Raw genomic sequence first — 19,234 nt, 5'->3', positions numbered from 1 at the left:
ACAAGAATGTGCTGGAATTCAGTCCCCTCTGAGGGAAGAAATTGGAAGCAGCACGTTTGCCAGAAATGATGTACGCTCAGTCCTCTAAAAATCACCAAGATAAGCAAAATTTAAATGCAAGACTTATTAAAACAGGCACTGAGAAAAGTTTAGAGACACAGCACCAAGGGAACTTCATTCCTATGGCCATACTTTTGATCCATGACAACATAAAGCAGCTGGAAAGTAGACAAGGAGAATATGGCACTTGGCTAATACTGGCAGCTGTTCAGGGTGTGCAGGACTCTGCCAGTCCTATGCCCAGGTCGCTGCAGAGAGCACACGGACAGCATTGGTTTGTAGCGGTCACTCCTGGATGCCCAAGGCAGGATCTTCTCAGCACGTCTGGGTTGATCTGGCTAACATTACAAGTATTTCCAGTGCACTCTGTGTTGAGCCACAGCAGCAGCAACTGGCACTTTCAACTATGCTCTACCCCACAACACTTCCTGACGACAAAAGTAATCCCAGCAGTGCCAAGAGTAAAAGAGAAATTTCAGCATATACACACTGCCTTTGGTGAAGGATCGTATTCATCCTTTCTCCAGCACTGCCATCTTCCTGCTATCATCCCTAACCAGGTAATGGCTCTGAGGCCAAAAGCTCAAAACAAAATTACTGGTGTGGCTCCGTTCGGCAGCTGATGAGGGCGAGTCACAACTGCCTCGTGGGATCCCAGCTCTGGCCGCGCTACTGCAAAACCTGTTTGGTGAATGACTGCGTTACAACTTGTGTCTGCTGTACATACGGCACACTTATTTCTGACTGTAATTTCACCTGTAGGTAGGAGAGTCTGGTATGCATCAAGTGAAATAGCCTTGCCCATTCATATCAGCCTATACATCCACATATCATAGCAGCAGCACAGCACCCTCTCTGCTTCCAGTGGGTCTCCTGCAGATCACAGGACAGATTGGGCTGATCATGCCTATCAGTTTTCCATAAAAGCCTACTGCATGTGGCACATTTTTTGGCTTTTCAGATTGTTGAGTTATAAAATTCTCAAGTGAGGAGGTCTCTGCTGATGCTCCTACGAAACCTTCCACTGCTCGTTTTGCAAGGGAAGGAAGATTAAAAGACCAACCAAACAAAACCCCAAACAGCGGGATGCCACCAATACTAACTGAATGTTGAAAGAAACGTGCAACAGTAATGCTTATCACACATGGGAAGAGAAAGAAAATACTCTGAATTACGCATTGCCGATCAAATTCTATAGCTGAAATTTATAACTCTAAAGACATTTTTGTTCATTTAGGTAAATAATTTAGGTGTATTTAGGTAAAAAATTTGTAGTCAGTGAAAGAATAAACAGAAAAAAATCCAGACTGGCTCAGCATATATAATAAGCAGGAAAGCATTATTCTATGGAGAGAAGACAACAGGAGTCAAATCTCCTTTCTCTCTTTACAATGAGCACAGATCTCGAAAATACAAATATGTTGTCTTAAACTGACCTTATACCATGTGTCACAGTAATGTCATGAAGCAAGACTACTGCGCACGGACATAAGAGACAATAGTGGTTATTTCCTCCTCACCTTGGTATCCACTATATCAAACTCAGTGTATTGACAAAAGGAAGAGACAATAAATACCAGGGCAAATATAATCAGGGCTATGTCTGATGACTACAAAATTGTGCCTGTCTACGGTGCTGAGAAAAGCAATGCTTTATCAATAAAGTCTGATGGCGATGTGAACAGGAATTCAACACAAAGGAAAGAGTAACTTCCTGGAAATATGGCTTGATTTGCCCATCGTGAGCCTCTTTTACTTCATATTGTGAGAGTATATTGTAAAATATGGAGAGGTTATGGAAATTTCACAATTCATTTTTTGTGCAATGTTGTACAGCATCTGTTGTAATCTCTAATCATTCCATTCACTAAGTTGCTACTGAACTTGCTTCAATCTGTATTCAGAATCAGCTGTCAATTAGTAAATTATAGGAATGGATAAAGTATGTCGCAGGGATAACCCAAGGATTCACAGGCTAAATTCAGTCTTCACCCGTTAAAACTTTACTAAGACCTAAGGAGGAAGTCAGCTAGCTTTCTAAGACATAAGAAAGGATCATATTCTCATCCCAAAATAGAATTCAGCCCCAAGTCAGGAATTATTTGTGATTGCGAGGTTTTAGTTAGGACATGCAACATGTCACTTACAAATAGGTTCCTCCACTGAGATAGCAATTCAACCCAAAGGGATGAAGTTTGACCCTCCTTTTTAAATATAACTCCTCAAGCAGACACATCTATGCTGACACACATGGTCTATACTATACGTCCAACATTGCCACTGCTGTTCCTGCAAAATCTCTGCGTTTGTATCCTGTGCACATACACCCAGTCACTGTATGGCTCCCGGGGACAGTTTGGATACTCCAGTCACATGCCAAAATGCAGAAATTCAGTTCTAGTTCCTGAATGATAGCTCTGCTCATGGAGAAGGTCACAAAATACAGCCAGCTGCTTTGTAGCCCAGAGACCTTGAAGGCAGATTCTCCAAAAAGGTCAAGAGTGTTTTTTAAAAAAAAAAAAAAAGTCCTCAAACTTTAGTACTAGTCTGCTTCACTACAGTGAAATGAGCTGTATTGTAGCCGACCTCAGAACCAGTATTCAGAGCAGGATTTAATCTACAACAGGCACAAGAGCACTGCAAGAGCAGCATCTACCCTGGAGTTGCAGGACAGCCCAATACCGCCAGATTTGTCAGAGAAATAGCTCAAGGAAAAATATCCTTGTCATGCTGCCAATGCCAGCGCTAAACTAGGTTAATTGTCAGAGAAATGCGGAGGTCGGCCAAACTTGCAGCATACGGACAGTGCAGCTTAATGTCAGATGAGAAATGAGAGTCTGTCGCTTGCGTACAACCACCATCACCTCCTGCGGCTCCCTTCCACCCCACCGTCCTCTCACTGGGCTGCCTTGGGGCTTTCCCTCTCGGGTCCCATCCGAAAGTGGATCACCTGTTGTTAACCAGCCTGCGGGAGGGAGAATGTTTCCTCCTTTCAAACTCCCATTATATAAGCAAGGCATGTAAGGACACTTCTGCCAAGAACCTGCCCACAGGTAGCTTCAGACATAACTGAGGCATAACTAATTCTTGGAAAGAAACCTTTCTGCCAACCATTAGTGCATTGTCTGTTCAGTTTGCTGTGGTCTCACTTTGCCAGCTAGCTCAGGTTTTCCTTTTGACAACAAAATATATTTGTTGTGATTGACACTGGCCAACGCAGGCCTTTTCCAAAGGTACCAGAAGGCTCCAGCCATGAGAAAACATGCCAGCAGAGTAAAAGGTCTAATTCTGATCTCAAGTGTGTGTAGGAGGCTGTGAATAGAGTAAGGCAAGCTTCACGCATGCACAGAAGGAATAAGGCAGGATCTTTCTCAAAGTATAATAGAAATGCCAGCTTTCATTACACACAAAATTCCCAGGCAGAATCACCAAATCCTTTAAGCTCTCCAAGTGTTTTTGGTAGCTAGAGCTGTCCCAGACAAATTTATTTCTGCTCATAGAAATCACAACACTGGGGAAAAAATACCAGCCCATAATACTCCCTTACTCATGCCATGAAAACATAGCACTCTTTTCCCTTGGTTGTGGAAACAGGTGGGATGTGCAGGCAGAAAATGGTACTTTTTCTGGGAGACCGGGGCAGAGGGCAGAGGTCTTTGGCTTGGGGGCTTTCAAGCCACATTCATACTACAATTTCAAGCCTTACTGTGCAATACTGAGGGCTGGAAATATTCTTCATGGAGGAATGAAGATGAGTAAAAGGACCACCGTTTGCTCTTCAAGCTGAAAATCTCATGTACAATCCTACCTCTGGCTGCAAATTATAGTCACAATCAATATGGTGTGTGGATTAGCCATACGAGAGATGGTTTGCAAGCCTCCCCCTTGGTAACTCACTGGTACAACAGGGACTCGTGCTGGCAATTGCACCCTATCTTGCCCATTTGCAAGAAATCTTATCTCAAGTGTATGTAGGTGTTCCCACAGAGCACAGCGATCAAATACAGCCCTGACTGCAGCAGTCACCCAATACGAGGTTTGTGGGTTTCCCGGCATGTGTTACGTGAATGGAGGTGTCAGTCTCTAAAGCCCATGCAGACTCAGGAGTGCAATCGAGAGCCTGTCAGGAGGGACAGGAGGGTGTTCCTCCCACAGAAACCTGGCTGCTGTGTAGAGTACTGTTATTCTTGCTTAACTTTTTAAAGTCTTATTAATTTGCACCATCTTGAATGCGTTCCCCTGCTTGCAAGGCCTTTACTTAGCCTAGTGAACACTGAAGCACGCAAGCACCTCTGCTGTGACCCTGTGTGCACCAACAAACAGGAATGAGCCCATGGTTTCCTCAGTTGAAGATTTTCTATATATCTGCGCATCTATCCTCTGCAGGGAACAGAGCTGGTAAGGGGGCAGGAGCAAGGGAGAACGGCAGCTGAGCAATGACAAAGCCAGGGTGGAGGGAATAAACACAGTTACGGACCGGGATAGACACTAAGCAGAGGCCAGGACTGAGAAGAGGCAGAGCAGAAGCGGAAGAGCAAGTGAGAAGGCTGGTGGCCTGGGGTCGGGCACAAGGTGGGGGGGGGCACCATCTCGGGCTGGGGAAGTGACACGAACTGTTGCTGGAGATGTTGAGAGAGATCCCAGAAGTCTGATAGAAAAATAGATACGGGGAGGAATTGCTGTCCTTGCAAAGAGCCTGGGGAGAAACAGAAAGGGAGCCTGAGAGCAGCCAGCGCCTGCTGCTCATCTGTGCCATGGTAGCTGCTCGTATTTGATGGAAGCCTTAAAGGCAACAGTGTAAGATGATGCCCAGATCAGGAGCCATCCCAACGATGCCAGGATTCACCATGTTTCCATCATAGCTTTTTTGAGAGGCTGCAGCATAAAACTGAAGCTAACAGACAGACCTCAAAGGACCAATGTCTTTCTGCTTTAATTCATGTTAGTTCGGCTTTTCCTGAGAGGCATCCAATTCTAGTATACTGAAAAAGGACTTTTCACTTTTTATCTAAACGTGCTTTGTGCGGGCTTTTTAATATAAATATTCTAAATATTTTGTTTATATTTTCATTCACGAATCTTTCTATTCATTTTAAACTTCAGTCTCTAATACTTTCCGGTTTTAGATTAATCTCAAAGCTTAACTCTGACACGGATTTTCATACATATAGCTTTGCACAGAGTAAGGACGGTAACACGTGACCCATGCAGTGGACTAACACAGAACTTGAACTAAATTGTGCTTATCATAAACAAGACATGCCCAAAGACACTGGAAGACAGCTGGTGTTTGTGTCTCTTCTTTTCAAATTGAATGAACAGAGAAACTAAATTTTATTGGCTATTCCAGCCAAAGTGCTATTCTGAAATGCATGAGAGTAGTTATCCTATGAAAGTTATATGGGGAAACTTGGTCCAGTTAATTTGGTGAGATTCCTTTGACTGCTTCATGTAAAACTGAAGAATGATAGGGGGAAAAAATCCAGAAATTTTTAGCATCAGAAGAGCAGATAAGTTGTGAATTTCCTTTTAACAAACAATCGATTTTTAAAAATGGGTTCATCCAAATTAGCGGGGTGGATCTAGCTGGTGGATTAACAGCGCTGACTAAGGCCACGAGCAGTCTAATCTTCAGAGCGAAGCACTGCCAGCAAACCCTGCTCTGACACCAGCTATTCCAGCTCTCGACCTCTGCTGAGCATGCAGACTGCCGGGTACCCTCCCAGGACGGTCACCTGGTGAGCATGGCCACGTGTCCAAAGGGGATTACATTGAAAACCAACATTTTCCATGTGACTGAGGTCCTCAGAGGGACAAGGAGAGGTTTTCTGCTGTCTAGTCGTGCATCCTTTCCTTCACAATTTTATTTCTAAGTGGTCTGTTGAGGTCCAAGCATACAGATTCCTTCTGCAGAGTGAGACCCTGCTGCATGGGGTATGACCCTTGGGAGCAACAGGAGCAGCAACCAAGGCAGGTATCCCGCAGCGCCAGCGGTACAACCATTGCGTCGCTGGCAGAGCAGCTGTTGGCAGCCACTCCGTTTTAACGCTAGCAGGCTGCCTCTCTGTCCACATACCTTGCTTTTAAACCAGAATAGTCATATGTTCCAACTCAGAAGTAGTCTTGGTCAAATATTTCCTTTCTAAAGATATGTTACATAAGAGAGACTAGATGCCTGTTGAAGCTGCTTTACTGGGATCCGACAGAGAAGGCACAGATCCAGGACAGCACACCTAGGTGGGGTCTCCACGCATCTCGAGGACCACACAGACCCTTACGATGCCAACAGCTATTGGGCTTGTTTGGATGCATCCTACCCTGTCTTGGGGTAACTCAGCTAGGGAAACCTCACAGATTTCTTTTGTCCTTCTGCGGGGGATTTTCATGGGTCCCTTTACAGGAGGGAGCACCCTGGCTTCACAACGGTTGCTATTAACATTTTGGCAAATCACAAGAAGAACATAAGCGCTGAGATGTTTGGTGGGGTGCGAAGGAGAGACAGCAAAAGCCAGGCAAGTGGTGTTAGTGCAGGTGACAATGCCAGGAGATATATATTTGCTTACTGAGAATACCTATAATTATCAAACTGTTAACACAAAAAACTAAAAACAGCAGCACTCCACATCTGTCCCATGAAACGCCACTGCAAAACATGCACGCTCCTACTTCCACCTGCCCAACACCTGACTGAGGTGCAAAGGTCTAACATAGCTTTTCCCCAACTTCATTTCTCCTCGTCAACTCTTCTAAATTCCCTTTTATTTCTTAACTAGATTCCAGAGCCTGAGTCTCTAGAAAGGCTTTGGGCTATATTGTAATCCCTATTCCCCAAACCCACTCTGCACTTAAAAAAAATGCCCTCAAACCATAGCAACCTCCGCCGAATGCTACACAAATAACCTAATCTTTATTTTAACAGGGTAAAAGAGAAGAGGTGGGGGGTATGAGCGGGAGCGCAGCGTGAATCCCAGCAGCCATATTCGGCCTCTTGCGGCGACCGCGGTGGCTGTGTCTGCTCGCCCTCACGCTTCTCCCGACTCTCCCCTTGCCGTGTGCTCTCCGGCCGGCCTCGGCTCCCCTCGGCTGGCATCTTTGGTGGCTGCCAGCCAACAACATAACGCGTCCTAACCAAGGCCAGTATTTGTACTGGCCTGCAACCAAAGACAGTGCGATAATGAGAAAAAACATTTTCCGCTTACTACAATCGAGTTTCGAGCCGTGGGGAAAACCGTCAGATGGGCTCCGCGCGGTGGTGGTTCTTCAGCCTCCCGTGGGGAAGGATTTAAAAAGCTGCCTCCGTGGGCTTAGGGACACAGAAGGGCAGGGGCGCTAAACCCGCGTGCCGGGCTCGTCCGGACGCCGGCACTCACCCGTCACGCTTGCAAAACTGTGCACAAAATACCACCCTGGACGCAAGTGCCTGAGCAACCAAAGAAACAACCTGTAGGTCATAACGTTAATGAAAACAAGTCGCCTGCTTTCAGCTGCTGTTACTAGAGAGGGCCTTGAATGCAGCCCGCAGATCAGGAGGTCAGCGCCCGCGCAGGACCCAGCTGCAGACCAAGCACCCACGGAGGAGGAAAAATTCCTGAAACCAGCTCAAACTGCCTGGCGCCCTTTTGGATTATGTCAAAGCCGGCACATCCCGGTTCACGCAGCCCCTGCTCGGGGACGGCCCCGGGGCTCGGCGCCGGGCAGGGACGTGCACCTCCCATTACTGACAGCCGGGGACGCACGTCCAAGCCCGCACCCACGGCCTCCAGAACGGCTCTCGACAGCCAGCGTGACTAACGCTGCTGAGGATGAGGAGGCTAAAAATAATATGAAATGAATAACTACTGTACGGAGTAGCCCTTTATCCTTGGAGAATCAGTGAACCTGCCTTTCCCAAGAAAAGCAAGGAGGCTGCGTGCGCGCGTGTGCTCCGATTAATCTCATCGGTTTGTTTTCCTGGAAACTAGACGTCCCAGATGCCACCGTTCCCATTATTAAGGCTCATCTGCTCTGTTTTCAGCCTGATTTTTCCCGTAGCCTGCTTTGCTTAGCTGGCCTTTTTAAAAGAAAAAAAAAATATAAACGTTCTTAAACAAAATACTATTAAATTAAAATGAGGACATAGTTGCAATCATCAAATCCAGGTTTGTTACGTGTTTAAAAACACATATAGAAATCCTGAGCAGTGGCACAAAGAGTAATTCAATTTTTAATAGTTGCCATGCATATCACACCAGAATTTCAAAAGGAGACTTTCTGTTCCTGCAAAACACTGATGTCTCTGGTGACGGTAGAGACAAAGCCTTTTGTAAATTAATATCATTTGTACTAGCCATAACTGTTACTGAAACAGTCCTACTGTAGGCACAATATAGTCATTTCTCATTTGTGAGCAAAATTAGCTATTTATTTCATTCATTTTCTCAAGGAATATCTTAGAGTTTTTTTTCTTAAACTACAAAAAAGACAAAATTTATTAAAAAACATACTGGAACAAATATCTGTTTCTATTCATAATGGCCTCATAACTATTGCAATAACATCCAAACACAAATTAAACTAGTATCATTTTCTGATCATACTACAAAATACTTGTTTTATGGGTTAGAAAGCTCGGCTATGAGGTTGTCTGGGATTTTTTTTAAGACACGAAGCTATGTACATGGATTGCTATACTGATATTTGCATTAGAGAGAAAATAACATTCTGCTGCAGGCACAAATACAAATACGGGAAATTTTTTTCCTCTCTCAAGTGAATTACTTCTAGTGAAAGGATTCTCGATGTTTTGCTACAGGCATGCAGACTTACACACAGAGCATTATCTACGTACACACACACACACACACAGGGCTCTGCTGAGGTTGTCTATCTGTGATGCCCTCCTCTACGCCCAGCTCCTGTGCAGGGCTATTTATGGAAAGTAAAGAAGAGACGCAGATTCAGAAACGGAAAACACTCGAAACCCAACAACTGCTGAAAACGTCGGCACAGAAAAGCAAAGTTGATAAGGAAAAAGACCGTTTCATTCAGTACGTCTCAGCTGCTTCCACACTTGGAGAGCAAAGCGATGGGGAAGTACTGCTATTATTAGCCCTTCGGTTGAGAAGCAGCTTGATTGTGGCGTTGCTTTCAGCTATCGGCAAGATGTTTTGTGATTTCCTTTGCATACACAGACAGACAGACAGACAGAGACACCACAAGACGGCACGGGGAGCATCTCCCCGCCGCCGCGCTGAGACAGACAGACAGAGAAGCACAAGGACAGCGCGACTGTGCGTACTCACAGCTCGGAGTACAGGAAGTGCAGGTTGCCCACATTGTCTATGTAGTTTGCAGGACTTAGCCAAGGTAGGACCAGCAACAGAAGAGCCTTCATTTTCAGTGCAGGGCTGGCACTGCTGCTGGGTCTCCTCCTTCCCACTTTCTCTCTGTGCTGGCGGGACAGACACCTCCACGCTTTTGTGGCAGCCAAGCCCCTTCTAAACGAGCCTTTCCATCTCAACGCAATGGTGACACGTTATGAATCGAATTTAAATCCCTGAAACGAAGCTACACTGAAAAATCATTGACCTGTAAGAGGATTACTTGATCTGATTCTCAGATGGGGAGATGTGAGGGTTTAGGGACAGCACAGCATGGTTGGCGAGACAGTGACTTATGCTGCAGAGCAGAATGATGCACGGGGAAGAGACCTGCCTCCTGCAGTATTCAGAGTGGTTCTTCAGAGGCAGCTGGTACGTTTACATCACTGCCCACAAGCAGATGGGTTACGAGCTGAACTGCATCACGGAAGGGTCTAGCTGTCTGAAAAGGGGGGAAAAATGCCCCCCATGGAGTTTTGAAGCAGGCTGTATCAGAAGACCACACCTTTTTAAAGTAAAACACTGCAAAAGATCACAGCCTACTGCTGGCTGTTTGGAGCTCAGTCTGAATTCCTCAAATCAGTCAGATGCTTTTGTGCAAATATAAATCATGTAGCAAACCAAGGACACCTCTCTTCTCACTCTTTTTTGAACGATGCAAGAGCAAACATGAAAGCGTCCTTTTAAATAAGGATGCTTTTAATGCAATGCTCTGTGGTAATCGGAGTTTAAAAAAAAATTAAAGTTCTCTCCTCAATTACAAAGCATAAAACACAGCAAACTCACCTTGTCCCATCAGTGACCTCATCTCTGAGCAGGGCAAGGTTTCTCAGTCTCTCTGAGAACCAGGATTGGTCCAAGATTGATTTATGCAAGAAATGTGAGAACTGCCAGCTACCCTGATGACTTGCATAGAGTCTGCTTTAATTTATTCACTGAGAACACTGATCACATTCAGTTAAGATTTCAGATTGGGTCTGTGCTGCTCCCTCCACAGACACCAGGTTGTTTATTATTATTATCATCATCAAAGTCACATACTTTCTCTCCTCTCTATTGATCCATCAGTCTTAGAAAGAACACCGTCATTTCAGTCTGCAATGTGCTTGGACATGCCAAGAGCTGGTGCCTGAAGAGCACGCTGCCCTTCTCGTCTCCTGCACTCTTCTGAGTTGGCAAGTGGATGGCAAGGGAGTTTTCTGCACTTGTGGGAATTAAATTAGGCAGAGGCATCTGCATCACCTTCAGTGATAATTAACAAATACTGCATTTAAAAAATAAAAACACTGCACACTACCTACAGACACAAGGTTTCAAAATAACCCAATATGGGTCGTTCTGCTGAAACTCAGAAAGTTGCCTCTTCATTCTTCCTGTAGATAGGAATGGCAGTGAGGCTGCCCCACCTCCTAGGGAGTAGCCATGGGCTTAAACACAAAAATTTTAGTGAAACCTCCATTGGCAAAGGTACCTTATTATTTCCTGGTCCCCCTGCTGCTGCCCTTCAGCCTTGCAGTAATTCAGCCCTCCAAATCATTTGAGGAAGGAAAATAGGTTTCCTAAGTGGCAACGAAGGAGCTGTCAGCTTGTGTAGCCTTGTACTGAACTACCTGATAGGCTTTAAGATTTAACGGGGAGGGAGATCACTGCTCTGTTCCTCCAGTCCTTCCTTCTCCAGGTTTTCAAAGCTGGAACTTGGTGGGAGGAGACTTATGCAGGGCAGGAGAGAAAGAAAGATTCTTCCTACTCCTGGCTAGGCTCAGGCCAGGCGAGCCAGAGGCATACAGTCTTAAAGATCCCAAGAAAAAAATCTAGGCCACTGATATTCAGTAATAAGCACTGGAATAAAACTTGCCAGACTTTTACAGAATCAAATTTCCATTCACAACACCCCAGTTTTGCAAGGCATATATGAGAAGGACATCTATCTTGAAGAGGAGAAACCACAATACTGGAGTGACTTGCACATGTCCATATAGGAGAGTCAACACCAGAAATCAGGAGCTGTACAAACTCTTTGCCTTCTATGTAAAAAACAAGATTCCAATTTGCTCGTTTTCTGAGTTTTTTTAAATTAATTTTGTGGCCAAGGCTCCATCATCTCAAGAAAAAAGAAGTCAAAAGGGAGGATCTAGAATACATTAAAGTCAGCTACATGGATGGCAAAGGGAAAGGGTAATTGTGCTAAGTTCTCAAAATTTAATCATTGGAATCTGTAGAGAAATTGTAGCTCACAGCAAAGTATCAGTCCTTTCACCTGCATTACTGCTGAAATTTGTATTTGAGGCATGTCAGGGAAGGCAGAAAATTGTAAGCAACCTGGCTGATTTTTCCCTTCAGAAACAGAAAGCTAACCTTGCAAGAACACAGCTGACCCGGACCGGATGTTGCTCACACCACCTCTTAACATCATGAGCCAGCCGTAAGACAGCAGCTCCGTGAACAGTGAAATCTAATTCCAGAAGTGACAGGGCCAAAGCATGCACAACCCCTGTGCAAGCACCAAGCCTCAAGTATGTGAAAAGTGTGCTCTCGCCCTTTGCAAGGGGATTAGTGCTGATGTCTTTTTTTTCCCTTTTTAATAATGCAAAATCAACACTTCTGGTTGGTTAAACCACAATACTACTGCTCCGTCCCTCTGCTCACAAGCCTTCCAAGACAAAGCAGCATGGCTGAATTTCAGGAAGGTTCAGGCCACAAAGGCCAGATCCACATAGGACAAGGGATGCTCCAGCGCTCAGCAGTACTACGTCTGTTCAAGGATCTGCCCTCCAGCAGCAGTGTCTGGCACCCTGAGCTGGTTGCCCAGGGTTTCCTATGCAATGCACAGGCAGAAGCACACATCTAAGACCACAACTCACACCAGCAAACTGCAGGGGAGGTTGTTTCACTGGCTAACAGAAAAAGGTTGCAAACAAAGGTCAAGTCTTAAACACCACCTCTCCTCAAATCTGAGGTGCTCTGCTCTGGACTATACAGAAGCATTTGTCTGCAGTCAGAAATCACAGCCCTGATGGTATGTCTTCATTCCTCCTTTCAAAAAGGAGAAGACGCAAGACAAAAGCAGCAGCATATGCCTAGCAAAATGGAGGATCATTCACTATCAGCTCTCTCCTTCCATAGGATCCAAACCGATCCCTGGAGATCTCTCCTGGAGCCAGGAGGGAGGGTGTCCTGGCCACTGGGATAGGTAAGTCCAAGCTGGGAACCGGGCAAGGGAAGCTCTTCCATACCGTGCAAGAGAGCTGAAGGCTCGGGGAGCCCCATGGTGCGGTGGGAAAGTGCTCACCTGGAAGGAAGGAGCCCTCAGCTCCAAGCCATGCTCCAAAGACCAAAACAAACCAGAATATTTTCTGCTCTACTTCACATATAGGTCATTTGTGAATCAAAAGAGAGCTGAAGAAAAGGCCATTATAAAACCCCTAATGTACGACTAAAATATTTATGATAGCTCAGCTTCCCAAAACTCACAGATCTCTTCAGATGACTAAATAGACACTTCCATTATGCAACTAACCACCAGGTATCCTCACAGAATTGCTAACAATAGCATGAAGTGCCTTGAATGTATTTGGTTCTAACAAAAGAGTAAGATATAGTCAAATAAATGGACCAAATTCAAGTCTAGGTTCCTTATATACAGGAATTCACTGGGACTGAATTTGATAAAGCTTTCTTTACGTTAACTGTCTCTTTTAATCAGTTATTCCCTTCCCTTAAGGAAAAGAGAAGTGAAAAAACCCCCACCTATCAACAAAAACTTACTGGGTTTGGAAATGCTGTTCCAGGTTGCCGCGTTGCACCACCTCTGAGCAGTGCTCTGTGAAAGGGCAGCTAACCATTAGCTTATCCAGGAGCTTATTCACGAGGATGCTGGACTTTCTGCAAGACTGAAGAATCACAAGTTTGCGATCCATGGGACAGAAGTCCTTTTCCAAGAGGAAGTTCGTCAGGCAGGCTGTGCAGAAGGTGTGACCACAGAGCGTGTCTAATGGCTGAAGCAAAGGTTGCAGGCAAATGTGGCAGATCAGATCATCATCCACTTCTTCCATGTAGCTGTACAAGTGGTTTTCTTCAGGTAAATGCGCTTGGCCGCAGGTGACGCACAGTGGCGGGGAGCTATCCTCCATCTCTTCTAGTGACTTTTTCTGGCTCATAATTGGAATTGATGCAATTCAAAAGCGGGCAGGCAAAAACACCCAACCTGTTTTCTATTTCTGAGAGCAGCAGCGAGGCTTGCGTGCCATCAAATCTGTGGGGAAGAAAGCCAAAGAACTATGGATCGTTTTCTCTTAACACATTTATAATGGACATAAAATACCTCAGCAGTTTTCAAGGAAGGTTTGCATCTTTGGGATGGGAGGATGAGGCAGAGAGGAGGAAAAAAATGAGATTATTAACTTCAAAGACTTCATTTATTTATTTATTTTTACATCTAGCTCAACTTACCACTTTTTCTCTTTTTCAGGAAAGATACCAAGAGACAGAATGCTACAGGCGTTTAAAGGTTAAAAAATTTAAATTAGCATAAAACTGCAGTCCAGGTCATCTGATTTTTGCATAGTGGTCATAATACTTCTGTTGGAAAAGAAGCAGCATCACATGTAGGCAAACAGTACACGATTGCGTGCAGAAACTAATGGTCACTGCCCAAACCACCTCCTCAGCACAGAAAGAGAAATCAGTAACTTAACCTAACACAGATGGGCATACAGACAATATACGCTCCACCAGAGGGAGAAAAGCACAGGGGCTCATAAGAATTTAGAGCTTGGGAGATGCCTGGCCATCCTCCACCCCTCAAGCTGAGCGCTTACAGTCATCTGTACAGGCACGAATACATACATTTTACTTTACAAAGCACCGAATACCTCAAGGGCTGAAGTGAAGTCCATAACACAGGGCCAAGAGCTGTATCTCTCAAGATTAGGCCTATTCCTTCATAATTCACATTAAAGAAACCCATTACGTCCCTAACTACAGACCCAACTAGCAAGTGCTGGCCAGAATACCTGCCTGCCAGTATTTTAAAGATGTGAACACTGTGGGTGGCAGCAACACTGAATAGTAATTTATAGTTTTTACTTGATGAACCCTGACTGCTCTTTGGAGCACTTATGTCTCATTACATCTATGTTTATTTTGATAAACCTCTTTGGAAATAAACATGAAGATATAAAATATGCAATGGCCTAATTACTACTCTTGCTTGAAAATGTAAACCTTATTTGCTGCTATGCCATAACATTGTACCCTAGCTTCCAGCTTGACTTAATTTGCAGAGACAATTTGTCAGCCTCAGACACCCATGTTTCAGGGCAAATGAGGGAAAGAATAAAAAAAAAACTAGACAAAGGACTACTACAACAGAGGGTATTTTCATTTAAAATAAAGCTAAACCTTATTTTTATGTAAAGCTCATGGGCTTCAAACCTAAGAAATTAATTTGAATATGGTGGGGGGTTCTGACATAAAGGTAAAATGATAGCCCCACTAACTCTATCCAGATGCTTAAACGTCAAACATTCACTTTAATGCTTTGCTTGATCCTATTCTTATGTAGCAATTATGCTAAGTGTCTGTGTAATAATATTTCTTGGTCACAAGACTAAGTGCTGTGTGGTTGCTCTGCATAAGCTTTGTCTCCTGATCACCAGTAGCTTCATTTGTATTAAAAACGTCACCCATTTGAATTCTTGTGAATTTTTAAAAGACTCTACGTTGCAGCAAATGTTCACCTTAATAAAAATATTCAGCAGAACTTTATGTACTGTTAGCAGAAGAAAAAAGCATCTTTAAACAGTGCAGAACACAACTCAACCTGCTATCTTAATATAGGAATTAAAAAACATAATTTGGCTCTATTAAATTGTTGTACACAGTAAAATGAAATAAGACAAAGATGATCATCCTGGAATAAGTACTGAAAAGGTCAAATAAGAGAGAAAACACAAAAAGGTGTGACAGTAGTAACAAGAAAGTCACAGCCAAAAATTCTATTTAAAAAATGTTCAGCACTCAATACAGCAGATCAACAGCAAGATAAATAAAAATAACAAAGAAATAGCAAGCATGTCATGGTAACTTGAACAAGGCAGCATTTTTGTTTTTCTTATGTTATTGCAGCGTTGCTCGAAAAATTCAAAGACATTTTCTCCTTAGAACATGAATTGTTAGAGCCCTGAATGAAACGCTTAACAGTAATGGTTTTGAGAAACTCTCAAAAACATGCAGAAGCTCACTATACTGCTCTTCATACTTATCACACTCAGTTAGAGGGTAGGAGCGAGCGGTGGTGGCTGAGGTGGTGACTGCTTGGCCCTCGGCAGCGGCTCCCGTGAGGCAGCTCTCCCAGCCGACCTCGGGACACCACGGGGAGGCAGAGAGCTGGTGTTGGATCGACCGGCAGCCGTGTTTTGCAGAACAACAGGGAGATTATTTGGTTGATCTCAGCAACCCAGAGTTGGTGGGACTACTGGCAAGAAAGACAATAGTCGCTTTGGAATTTGTGGAGTTATGGCTTTAAAAATAGCAATAAAATAATTTAGAAATCAATAAAATGCGACAAAAATAGCATTGCTTGGTTCTTTCCTACTTCCAGAAGATGCAGCTTCCACTCGACTTTGCTGCCAAATGCAAAAATAAGAATATTAGCATGCACTTCAACAGAGGTGGAATTAGACCCAGCCTGCCTATTCCTGACAATGCTATACTTAAAATGGCTGTGAAATTGGGCAGCCCTCTGCTACCTCAGTTAAAATAACGGAGCCAGTCACTGCTACTTTACATCTAATGATTCTGAGTGAGAGAGCCATCTCTAAAATACCTAAGGCAACGCTGGTGTGCAGTGAGATGGGATAACTCTCATAAAGCATGGACAATTTTAAGCGTATGTAAGTTATACTATACAAGAGGCTTAGCATGTTCACTCCGGCCGCAAAACTGTGGCAAATATACTGGCTCTCGGCCTGAGCATCTTAAACCGAACATCGCATGCTCAGTGACAGTGCCTGTAGCTGAGAGAAAACGAAGGTACTGTATTGGTGTGGGGCGGTAAGTCTCTGATCCCTTGATTCTTTAAGGCTGCATTTATTGTTTATTTCTTCAGGTAAAATACACCTGTGAATACCGATCAGTGTCTCACCAGCCATTTATGGTGCACAGGAAGAACGGCAGCACAGACAGAGCCGAAGCACTCCCGACAGCTCACCTCCACCCTTGCCTTTCTGCACGGCCTCAATGGCAAGTGAGAAGAGACGTCTTTGCATCTGTCTCCAAATCCTGCAAATTACCAGCAAATTCTGACTGTGATAAATCCAATCGAGGGAGCAAATCCCCGAGGTCATGTTCACTTTTTGTAATACTAGTGAAAACACTGCATAACGCCGTAATGGGTGTAGCGGTAATGACAACACAGATTGGCTGTAGCTAGGCCACCTGCCACTTCTGAAAACACAAGTAATTACTGTGTGTTCCAATTACATCCATTTTATTCTCTAGCCAGCTTACCAAAGTGAGTGACAGGACCCTATTACACCCTTTTGCAAGAGCTTTGGGATACTAAATGTTCTAGAAATGCCTAGCACCTGGAGTTCCCAGGAGAACGCATGATTTTTTGCCATTTCTCCACTCTCCCGTCACATCCTCTTGGGTTGCCCCACAAACGTTAGCCCAAACAGGTGTTCTCCCTGTGCACCATAAATCACGGTAAGCTCACTCCAGAAATTTAGTTGCTTCAGTAATGTTCCCAAGCACAGAAACGGCTGTTTCTTGGCTGCAGGAGGATCTGAAGCTTGGCTCTCGTTAGCTCGCTGAAAGCTCGACCCAAGGCTCCAGCGTAAAGCCGAGCTAGGCCACAACAGCACCTTGTGCGGCCAAACCATCTGTTGTCCGAGGATGTGGAACGAGGACTGAACGCACACCCACAGAGGTGGGTAACTGCTCACAGCTGCAGCATGAGGAATTGAGGCCAGGAGGATGCCAGCACCTTCGCCGAGGAGAGGTAGCACTAGACCGAGGACCTAGCATGCCAGCAGCCACCTCCCAGTCTCTCACCCTAGCCTCGACAGCGCCGCTCCTCCCGCTCCCCCTCCGCTCCCACACAAAACAATGCGGTGGTTCCCCTGATGCAGATGAGGCACAACTGGAAATGGTGCTGTAGCGCTGAAGTCACTAAGATTTTCACAATGACAACCGAGAAAGAGAGACATTGCTGCCCTACGGCCACGTTCTGCTGCAGTACAAAAGATCAAAGAAGCCCCGGCGCAAGCAAAACGAGCTGATGCAGTCCTCCAACAGCGGCGGCGGCAGGCGAGACGGGCTGACAGCCTCTGGGAGGCAGACCTGGGCGGCAGAGACTGCAGGCAGCAGGACGCCACAGAAATTAACTGTGCTCAGTGTCAAAGTAGGGGGAAACGCTGCTGGTTGCCTTTAGCATCCCCTTTTAAAGGGGAGTCAGACTCAGAGCCTCCTCGTGACTCAAAGCAGCTGATCACCTGCCACGTTAAGGTGTTTATGGATGGTTATTGCGACTGTTAAAGCAAAAGGGACCAGAAGAAAGCTGCACCAGTTCTGTCCTATGTTATGTCCTTAAAAGTTTACAGACTCTCCTGGCTGCATTACAGGTATTCTTTATGAACCTGACATGCTGATAATGATTTTCAAGTGAAAAAGTGCAAGTGTGGGATACTGTACCTGATTTTCACAGTGTTTACATAAATTACAAATACTTGCTAATGCCCAGGGAAATGAAAACACCCGTGTTAATCAATAACTGCCCCTGAACTTGCAGGAGGCCTTAATGCAAGTCCTATGGCCTGTGCTATTTAGAAGACTTAGATGATAGATAGGTAGACCAGATGATAACAGAAGCTCCTTTCCAATCTGAAAAAAATCTGTTAACGTCTTCTGGCTAATCCGGCTGATTTTCATGCACAAAGAACTTTGTTAGATGACTGGACACACTCAAGTAAGGAAGCCATCACTGTCTGTCTTTGATCCGTGACCATACTATCAAGGGCCTTAGCAATGAGCATGTGGAAGGGAGTTGTTTTGCACATTCTGTCAAAGGAAGAAGTTGCTTTGCAATGTTTGCAGTCATTTATAACATTAATAGGCTGTCATAACAATCTACATAATTTATTTCATGTCCTTTTAAGAAGCTTAAAGCTTTGGTGTTAAGCTTCGCTAATAGTTCCTCATGAACAATGCAGAAGAGAGGGAAAAAGGGATTTAAAATTGATCTAGTGATAGCTGGTGAGTATTTTTGCTTTTTCCATTAATTGTAACTAATAAAATACATTTTCAACAAGGAACCCTGTACAGCTAGATGGTGCACCATAACTCTGCAAAAAAGGCAATTAACACCTGGTTGGGAGTCTCTTCTTCAAGGCCTGTACTTGAGGGAGGAGGAGAGGAGGAAGGAGGTACATTTGCTGTCGGTGTCATCACCACCGCTAACTTCAGCAGGGCTAGGATGTCACCTTGGGAGTCTCACGCCAACTTAAAATACGAGCAGGTGTAGACCCCTGAGGGTCAGATCATGTAAGCTGTATTTATAGGGATTAGTCACACTACGGCTGATTGGCTGGAGTCGCTTTTTGAGGAGGTGTTGGTACCATGTCCAAAAAGACAATGCCAGTGTTTGCTGCTTGACTACTGTGCCAGAAGCCCTCAACAACTCAGGCCCCAGATAATACTATATTTGTATAGCACCTAGCACAGCTTAACTTAGATAAATAAAATTAAATACTGATTTACGAGTAGCAGAAGGCTGTTAGAAATGCACAGTACTATAACACTGCAGTAAATCAAGC

The 19,234-nt window shown here is 44.6% G+C and overlaps 1 protein-coding gene across 6 annotated transcripts in view; it reads right to left on the bottom strand.

Annotated features, from left to right (window-relative positions):
- The window catches only part of LNX1 (ligand of numb-protein X 1), a 184,866-nt gene that overhangs the window by 56,815 nt on the left and 108,817 nt on the right, over positions 1-19,234 (bottom strand). For 5 of the 6 annotated variants that reach the window (XM_068942881.1, XM_068942878.1, XM_068942879.1 and 2 more), the window contains one exon: positions 13,185-13,671. In XM_068942881.1, the coding sequence (XP_068798982.1) occupies positions 13,185-13,576 (392 nt within the window). In that variant the 5' untranslated portion in view covers positions 13,577-13,671. Of the gene's footprint in view, positions 1-9,341; positions 9,518-13,184; positions 13,672-19,234 lie in introns of those variants that run through there. The other variant, XM_068942883.1, reaches the window with a different exon arrangement.

The sequence above is a fragment of the Struthio camelus genome, chromosome 4 (genome assembly GCF_040807025.1).
Source record: "Struthio camelus isolate bStrCam1 chromosome 4, bStrCam1.hap1, whole genome shotgun sequence".
In the NCBI taxonomy this organism is placed as follows: domain Eukaryota; kingdom Metazoa; phylum Chordata; class Aves; order Struthioniformes; family Struthionidae; genus Struthio; species Struthio camelus.
The sequence above is the reverse complement of the archived record's forward strand: the minus strand, read 5'-3'. Positions and strand labels throughout refer to the sequence as shown.